The sequence below is a fragment of the Amphimedon queenslandica genome, unplaced genomic scaffold (assembly GCF_000090795.2).
Source record: "Amphimedon queenslandica unplaced genomic scaffold, v1.1 AMPQUscaffold_12894, whole genome shotgun sequence".
Classification (NCBI taxonomy): Eukaryota; Metazoa; Porifera; class Demospongiae; order Haplosclerida; family Niphatidae; genus Amphimedon; species Amphimedon queenslandica.
This window is the reverse complement of record NW_003546870.1, coordinates 3,080-11,938: the sequence shown is the minus strand read 5'-3', so window position 1 is coordinate 11,938 and position 8,859 is coordinate 3,080. Positions and strand designations below refer to the sequence as shown.

Below are 8,859 nucleotides of genomic sequence, written 5' to 3'. Positions count from 1 at the left end.
CATGTACATGCATAAGGCATTTTCAGAAATTGGGCCCTTTTATACACAGTTACAGGTACATACATCAAAACAATATAGTTGGAATTGAGGTTGCCCCATTCCTCAGTGGTAGGTACATGTAGTTTTTACTTTTCTACAATCAAGCATGTACATTGTACATGTATAACTGAAAAAACTTAGCAAGAATCAGTTCAAACTTTCTACACAGCATAAGGACATCAATATGTATCAGAAAATATAATTAAAAATTGGGGTGAATTTGGAGCCATTTTTAGAAAAACCCATGGGCTATAGTACAAGATAATGTTCGAAAATTGGCCAATTTTTTAAAATGGCAATAACTCAAAAATTTTTAGCTGGAATTACCTCAAACTTTCTACACAGCATAAGGACATCAATATGTATCAAAAAATGTAATAAAAATTGGGGGGTGGGGGGTGATTTCAGAGCCAATTTTTAGAAAAAACTATGGGCTATAGTACAGGGAAATTTTTGAAAATTAGCAGATTTTAAAATCACTTCAAACTTTCTACACAGCATAGGGATATCAATATGTATCAGAAAGTGTAATAAAAATTTGGGGAGATTTCGAAGCCATTTTTTAGAAAAATCATGGGCTATATATAGTACAGGGTATTTTTGAAAATTGGCCGATTTTTTAAAATGGCCATAACTCAAAAATTTTCAGTTAGAATCACCTCAAACTTTCTACACAGAATAAGGACATCAATATGTAACAGAAAATGTAATAAAAATTGGGGGTGATTCCGGAGCCAATTTTTGGAAGAAACCATGGGCTTATAGTACAGGGTAATTTTTGAAAATTGGCTGATTTTTAAAAATAGCCATAACTCAAAAATTTTTAGGCAGAATCACTTCAAACTTTCTACACAGCATAAGGATATCAATATGTATCAAAAAATGTAATAAAAATTTTGGGTGATTTCGGAGCCATTTTTTGGAAAAAACTATGGGCTACAGTACAGGGTAATTTTCAAAAATGGTCGATTTTTAAAAATGGCCATAACTCAAAAATTTTTAGGCAGAATCACTTCAAACTTTCTACACAGCATAAGGACATCAATATGTATCAAAAAATTTAATAAAAATTTGGGAAGATTTCGGAGCCATTTTTTGGAAAAATCATGGGCTATAGTACAGGGTATTTTTCGAAAATTGGCCGATTTTTGAAAGGGCCATAACTCAAAAATTTTCAGTCAGAATCACCTCAAACTTTCTACACAGAATAAGGACATCAATATGTAACAGAAAATGTAATAAAAATTGGGGGTGATTTCGGAACCAATTTTTGGAAGAAACCATGGGCCTATAGTACAGGGTAATTTTCAAAAATTGGCCAATTTTTTAAAATGGCCATAACTTAAAAATTCTTAGGCAGAATCACTTCAAACTTTCTACACAGCATAAGGATATCAATATGTATCAAAAAATGTAATAAAAATTTTGAGTGATTTCGGAGCCATTTTTTGGAAAAACTATGGGCTACAGTACAGGGTAATTTTCAAAAATGGCCAATTTTTAAAAATGGCCATAACTCAAAAATTTTTAGGCGGAATCACTTCAAACTTTCTACACAGCATAAGGACATCAATATGTATCAAAAAATGTAATAAAAATTTTGGGTGATTTCGGAGCCATTTTTTGAAAAAGCATGGATGCCCATACAGCACTAACAATGCCATCTAAACGGCAACTTATGCTGATTATAAATCAATCTCAGATCACAAATGTCAAACTGAAACTCCACCACATTAAAGCATCATACACTATACAATATACAATGCACAAACCTCATAATGATAGTTCATACAAGTCAAGTCCCTCCAACAGCTATCACCTCTCATCTTTATCAAACCCTAAAGAAGGTTCCAATATTCAATCACATCCTTTCTCTCACTTACAGCTCCAATCATAATGCGGAATATCATCCAGCGATTTCCCCAGACATTGGTCCAGCTTGTGGGCGTGTGACGTGGAAACTGGCTCAAACTCAAAACTGGAGATAAGAACATTGCAAGGAAACCCATTTCAAGTAACTGAGACTCCCAACCTACATGTACATGTATATGAATATCTAATAATGTACACATTATACAATACACAATGACCATATTGTACCTACATGTACATGTACATGTATGCAGATATTAATTTTATTTTATTAAACATTAATTTGATTAAAATATAAAATAATAATGTTTTTAGCTCACGACATTTTCTCTTTATGCATGATATGCAGTATCACTTACCAAATGAATACCTAATAAAAAATAATAACAATAAATGATATGGTACATAATAACTAACCATCTCTGACCCACATTAGATAATGACTGATACAGTCCCCACAATATAAAGAACATAATTACATTCCCTGCACCAAGAAACACCATTGTACCAGATACCACCAGTCCCACTGTTGCCATTGAATCTAAACTAATATCAATGTACTCTTCTGGTACCCACCAAAATAATGTTGGGACAAAACTCATCAGTTTCCATGAAGACTCACTGCCTATGTTCTTTTGAATATTTTGAAGGTATAAGTGAATTGGTAGGAGCCCATTTCTTCCCAAGAGCTGTTTGTTCTGATAGAGTGCAATAAGAAATGCTACAACTAGAAATAAATACAAGAGAGATTGTAACAACAACACTTTAACTATTGCTCTCTCTTCAAAAGAGATGGTATCAATAATCAGTAATTGGCGTAGTCTAAATTTTAGTATATTACTTAGTATTTAAGAAGCTGTAACGGGGACATTGATATGATCAAATGTGGTAAAAGTTCAATGATAATTGGAACACTGAAGTAGTCAACTACACTACAGTACATCTAATAGTCTTAACTTAATTACATGTAAATGAAACTTGTCTAACCACCCTCAACCTCACAACCACGAGATGACTATACTTACAGTAAATAGCTGAAAATGATCTAATGAACAATATTCTAACCAGCCAGTACGAGCCAGCAAGTAACTTTCTTTCATCTTCATCCACTGATGATGAAGAAGAACTCTTCCTAATATTGAAATCTTCTGAAGACTCTTCCTTTGATTGCTCTGTTCCCGCCTCCATTATTGGATTTAGTTCCGTATACCTAGACGTACTTTTGAATACTCTAAACTCGTGTTATCACGTGGATCATATAAAATCATGATTGATAGGCTTACCTCTTTCTTTCCATACAGATATACGTCCACCTCAGAATAGCAGAAGGAGGAGAGAGAGGAATGATTTGATGAACCTCATCTCTCAGAAGAGGAAGATTTAAGTGAACCATCTCCATCTTTTTAAATTAATAAGTGCAGCTATGGGCGTGGTTTAACCAGCTCCGCCCTTTCATAGATATTCCTGTACTCTAATATCTATTGCCCTTTAGTGCAGTCTCAGGTCGGCATAAGCACCATCAGCAGCAGTCATTAGGTAGTGTAGGATCTGTTGTTAGTACTAGTGGTATAATACCAGTGTCAATAACTCGTGGACTCACTGATAGACTAGTGGAGAAGAGAAAAGGAGCTGCTCTTGAATTAGAAAGGTAATATCAAGAGTACTCTTGGTAATATATTGCATACTACAATAGACTCAATGATACTGAGTCAAATGATCATTAACATTTTGGAGCAACTTTACAATTTGTGAAAAATCTAATTTTGATCAGAATCAGCTCAAACTTCTATGCAACATAAGGACATGTACATATATGTATATGTGTCAGAAAAAAATTACTGAAAATAAAGAATCCTCTACTATTCAAGTCATTTTATACGAAATTTGACCCATGACACTGTACATAGTAGAGGGACTTTGGTTCAATTTACGGTCTATTTCATTCATTACAGGTTACTAAAAGATCATGTCACTAAATATAAAGAGTTCAGCCACATAAAGGACATCATATCATATCTTAAAGATGACTACACTTTATCCTCCAACCCAAACTCAAGGAAAGAAGGTTTAGTGGGACTGGCCGCCACAGCAATAGCACTTGGGATGGTATGTGGTCACCATGACAACCGTTGTCACACTTCTCATACATTTTGTACATGTACATGTAACGTAATTGCTAAACTTTTGATGATTAGCATGTTTCAAGTTGGCCAATTTGTGGAGCATGTAATGGTTCAAAATTCAAATTCAAATGTTCAAATTTGCTAAAATCTTCTTCTAAAATACCAGCAACACTACATAAGGAAGATCAATTTCAAGGAGATAATTATGATGGCATACACATGTACATGTACATGTATATTGTTCTTAATTTTGACTTTTCCTCTATTTCTCTCTTTCCATTCAGTCTTGTATTGTTACAAATCTACCAGTACTAGTTTAGCCAGTGTTGGTCTGGTTTGATGATCAGGATGCTCGTGTTCATTATTATGCTTGTGAGTCTCTCTACAATATTTCTAAAGTCACCACTGAGAGGAGCTGTTCTTGTGCTCTTTAATGCAATGTTTAATGGACTTTGTAAGGTGGGTGTGGTTAGGGTGTGGTTTAATGAATGTGGCTTTAAAGTACTCATTATTGTATCATTTTGAAAAATAGCCCGAGGTTTTTTCCAAAAAATGGTCCCAAAAATGCCGAAATCACCCCAACTTTTTATTAAATTTTTAGATACATACATGTACAGTACATGTATTAATGTCCTTATGCTGTGTAGAAAGTTTGAGCTAATTCCGACTTCAATTTTTTTTAGTTATGGTATTTTTTAAATGGCTCATTTTTAAAAATTATATACATGTACATGTACCTAAGGCTGTAAGCCCTTGATTTTTTCCAAAAAATGGCTCTGAAATTTCTCCAAATTTTTATCACATTTTCTGATACATATTGATGTCTTTATGCTGTGTAGAAAGTGTGAGCCAATCCTGACTTTAAAAATTAAACTTTAAAGTTATGAAAATGACGTCCCTGTAAGATGGCCATGTGCCTGTTTTGGAGTGAATCCTACTTAGTAATGCTACCTCGTTACTAATAGTTCAGGGACTTTTGTCTAAATTTTGAGTAACTTTAAAAATTCATAAAAAATCCAATTTTGATTGGAATCAGCACAAACTTTCTACACAAAATAAGAACATGTATACACATGTATGCATCAGGAAAAAAATATAAAAATGGAGAATTTTTCTTTTTTAATTACAGGCTAAATTTGGAAGGGACAATATTAGTATTGGGACTTTTACTTGATTTTGAACAACTTCAAAATTCTATCTGACCTGCATATATAGTACATGTACATGTACAATGTACAGCATGCTGGTGCTTGTTAATCAGATGTACATGTACGTGTATCTTCTTGTATAAACTGTGTACTAATAGGTTGTGTCGGCACTACTCCTTCTACCACAGTATGTACATGTAGTGTACACTAGTGACTATAATTGATCTCATGCCAAAATAGCTAGAATAAATATAATGCTATTGATCCATTTACATTGTAATACCTGTCTCTCCCTTTCTCCAGGTCTTGTCCTTGTACTTCTAGTCAGTTGTTTCATTTTGGTTGGATACTCTATGTTCACATTAAAAGTTTGTCTTTTTCAATTGTCTTTTAAAATGACAGCAAGAAAATAAGAATTTTGTGAAATTTAATTGAAATGTTTTGATGTGACTCAAATAAACCTGTACATGTACTGTATTGTTGATACTACAGTATAGTGCATTTCAGGACCAAACAATGAGATCAGTTCATCTTTTAAACCTTTTGAGCAACAACATGTAATCATGTATGTATGTATAATAGAATATTGGGATTTCTCATACATGTACATGTGCATGTCATTTAGAAGGTATTATTTTAATTCCCTCTCCCTCCTACAGATCAGTTCTCATTATTTATTATTATGTTGTATTGACATGTTATGTGCAGCTGCTGTGATCGGTAAAAGACACGATCTATTGCGCAATGACTTCACACCTCCCTCTCTCTCCCGGCAGTAACACCTGATTGTGACTCCACCCCCTCGCTAATAATTCATGACTATCTTGCTATATTACTGGAACTATTCAGGCAATATCAGATTTGATTTAATTATAAATCAATTATTATTATTATTGATTAAATATTATTTTATAGCGAATTAAATGTAAGCTTCTTCAGCGCCTGCATGGACGAGAGAGAAGGACAGTGTTATCCATCAAAAGAGTGGTGGACTCTTCAACTTCAACCTCAGACATTTTAGCTCCAACAGATTGTGCTTTCATATTGTCCTTACTCACACACTTCAATGGTCCATTGTAGGTAATGGTGTAGTGACCATCACTGTTGAATATGAATAGATCATTGAGTTTAACTGATGCTGATACTGTCTCACCAGACTTTACCAGAACAAACTCTTTTAGGTTTGGTGCTTTACGATAGACAATCATGCCCTTATACTCCAGTGGGTTTCCTTCATGTGAGACGGTGATGCAAGAAGAGATGAATCCATCTAGTGGAGTGTTTCGTTTGAGTAGGTAATAGTCCTCTTGAGCATTGTTGGTGTAATCAAAGGAGCACTTGACATCATAGAGGGTTTTGTGACAGGACATTGTAACAGAAAAGGTTGGCTTCTCTTCCTCCTCTTCTCCCGGTTCTTGCTCAATTCTATAACAAAAAATTAAGTAAAAACTAGTATTTGTGTAGCAGAATTATTAAATTAACTATTCAATTAAGTATATTGAAAGTTATCAGGTTTCTTTACTAACCCTTTCTCATTTTTTGCCGCTTCTGGGAGTTCTTTAAATAAGTCTCTTTTAATTTTTAGACGGACCTTTTCAATTTGTTTGCTTAGCTTTACTTGAAACCATCTTCCAGACAGCGTTAAAAAAAGCTCCGCCCAGAATAAATCCAACCATCCCACTTGCAGCACCACACACAGCCGCAAACACTATTGGATCCATTCCACTACAAACAAAAACAATAATAATTTTTTTCAGAAATATAATATTATATATATTATATATAATTCTTATTTCTTTTATTCCTCCTGTCTTACTTACATTATTGGTGTTATTTCTTCTAGTGGTAACAATGTGTCAAATATGTGTAGCATAAAGTGGAGATTGGCCATTGAAGAAATTCCAACAGCTATACACCCCATGGGAATACCAGCAACTCCAACGTTCCACTTGAGAGATCTCTTTAACTTTCTGTACTCCTCGAAATTCATCATTCTCTCTCCTAGCTGGCTTTCAGAGGAATCTGAGGACATCCATCTGCTAGTAGAAAGCCTTAGCATTCTTTGGTGAGGAAGACGGAGCTGGAAAAGTCGCTCAAAAGCTCGTCTGTAATTCCACGTGGCAGCAACACGTGGCGGAGGTGAGGAGAAAGGCATCCTCACTTCTTCTTTGATCAGATCAAGATGGCCAGCAGCAGTAGCAACTCCAAGCCCAGATGACTGCCCTTAGAAGCTAATCCAGAAGTTAGTTTATAATATTTTACTTGTCTCCTAACTGCAGCTACCCCCTCTTTCTCTGTAGGTCATGAACATGGTAAATATGACCAAAAATTGGCTCAAAAACACCTGCAACATTTGTGATGCATATTGATGCCCTATATCAGCCTCTGATGCATGTACAAGTCTAGGTAAATTCCAGAGCTTTCAATTATGAAAATCTAAACATTGGCTTTGAAAGCAGGCTTTCTTAGCTAAGTTTATTTAATGAAAAATGGCAAATTTAAAAACCGTTGAAATATAATAATAATTAAAAGTATAGTCTCATGTTATAATGTATTGTATTTCCCAGTATGTCGATGGACTTGGTGTAGGAAACTCTTTTCAATTTTGTGACGTCTTTGGATTAGATCCTGACCTATTGATGATACCCCAGCCTTGTGCTGCCCCCTCGTTATGTTCCCAGTCACAGACAAGGTTTTAATTAATTGTGTGGGCGTAATAAAAGACCTTTTTTTAGTACGAAGCTTTTCGAAAAGAGGAAGAAGAGAAGATTGAGAAAGAAGGACAGGTAAGGATTTAGCAATGAGGTGAAGAAGTGATGTAATTTTAAATTTAAAATTATAAAAATTGAAGAATTCTCTCCTTTCAATATTGGTAAATTTAAACATAAAATAATTAACAAAGTGATTTATGATAAACACATACAAAAACAAGTAAATACAAAATAATAATAATAATAATAATAATAATAATTGCGTTCACCCATTTTAATAATAAATTATTATTGCAATCAAAGACAATTAAAATAAAATAGAAGAGAATAGTACAACCAGCTTATTGGGCAAGCAGTACATGTGTCAGTTGTTATTAAAATAATAATAATAATAATCATTAATTTATTATCTTATTTTAACTGAACTATTATGATGATCCTTTCTCCCCTCCTCCACAGCATCCTCCCTTAGCACGTGGTGTATCAGTCTGTCTTAAGAGAGAGGCACCAGCTGGTAAACTAGTTAAACAATCTGGTGGTAACTTACGAGCTATGAGACAAGAGAGAGAGATTATGTTACAATAGTACATACTACAGTACATCATTAGTAGCTACTCACTTATTTCAATGAACATTTCCTCAACATTCCTAGCAGTGAGGGCACTAGTCTCTCCAAATATGGCATTAACTTCTGATGCATAAGTCTGACCTTGTTCAGCTGGAATCTGAGATGAGAGGAGAAGGGAGGAGGGAGAGAAAGGAGAGGAGATAAAAGGAAAGTGTAGTAGAGAGAGGGAGAGAGAGAGGATTTATTAAATTTTCTGATACATATTGATGTCTTAGTTTACCTGCCAAAAGCTCCGTATGTGTTGATAATCCTCAATGGTTCAAAGCTAGTATTCATCTGTTGTCTACTGGAGAGAAGATTCTGTACAACAGGAATACTGAGATAAGCCAAGAGCAATC

General features: G+C 34.4%; 2 protein-coding genes and 3 long non-coding RNA genes across 6 annotated transcripts in view; 2 read left to right on the top strand and 3 right to left on the bottom strand.

Moving 5' to 3' along the window:
• The window catches only part of LOC100633145 (lipase maturation factor 1-like), a 5,391-nt gene extending 2,179 nt beyond the window's left edge, over positions 1–3,212 (bottom strand). The window contains exons 1-5 of the mRNA XM_020002522.1: positions 2,937–3,212; positions 2,329–2,638; positions 2,271–2,281; positions 1,923–2,071; positions 1,801–1,877 (exon numbers count right to left, since the gene is read on the bottom strand). Coding sequence (XP_019858081.1) covers positions 1,801–1,877; positions 1,923–2,071; positions 2,271–2,281; positions 2,329–2,638; positions 2,937–3,099 — 710 coding nt within the window. The 5' untranslated portion in view covers positions 3,100–3,212. The remainder of the gene's footprint in view (positions 1–1,800; positions 1,878–1,922; positions 2,072–2,270; positions 2,282–2,328; positions 2,639–2,936) is intronic.
• Positions 3,213–3,397: 185 nt separating this feature from the next.
• On the top strand, positions 3,398–6,037 carry LOC109586352 (uncharacterized). Its single transcript, XR_002186967.1, has 5 exons — positions 3,398–3,559; positions 3,864–4,017; positions 4,319–4,493; positions 5,486–5,550; positions 5,842–6,037. It is a non-coding gene; the product is annotated as an uncharacterized LOC109586352 (long non-coding RNA).
• A 60-nt stretch (positions 6,038–6,097) lies between these two features.
• LOC109586349 (uncharacterized) overlaps positions 6,098–8,859 on the bottom strand; it is a 3,799-nt gene continuing 1,037 nt past the window's right edge. The window contains exons 2-3 of one of the 2 annotated variants that reach the window (XM_020002527.1): positions 7,003–7,160; positions 6,098–6,607 (exon numbers count right to left, since the gene is read on the bottom strand). In XM_020002527.1, the coding sequence (XP_019858086.1) occupies positions 6,118–6,607; positions 7,003–7,160 (648 nt within the window). In that variant the 3' untranslated portion in view covers positions 6,098–6,117. Of the gene's footprint in view, positions 6,608–7,002; positions 7,351–8,859 lie in introns of those variants that run through there. The other variant, XM_020002528.1, reaches the window with a different exon arrangement.
• LOC109586353 (uncharacterized) lies at positions 7,337–7,963 on the top strand. Its single transcript, XR_002186968.1, has 4 exons — positions 7,337–7,424; positions 7,483–7,494; positions 7,750–7,874; positions 7,918–7,963. It is a non-coding gene; the product is annotated as an uncharacterized LOC109586353 (long non-coding RNA).
• On the bottom strand, positions 8,387–8,853 carry LOC109586351 (uncharacterized). The gene is made up of 3 exons (XR_002186966.1): positions 8,742–8,853; positions 8,513–8,618; positions 8,387–8,443 (listed from the first exon to the last, which is right to left on the bottom strand). It is a non-coding gene; the product is annotated as an uncharacterized LOC109586351 (long non-coding RNA).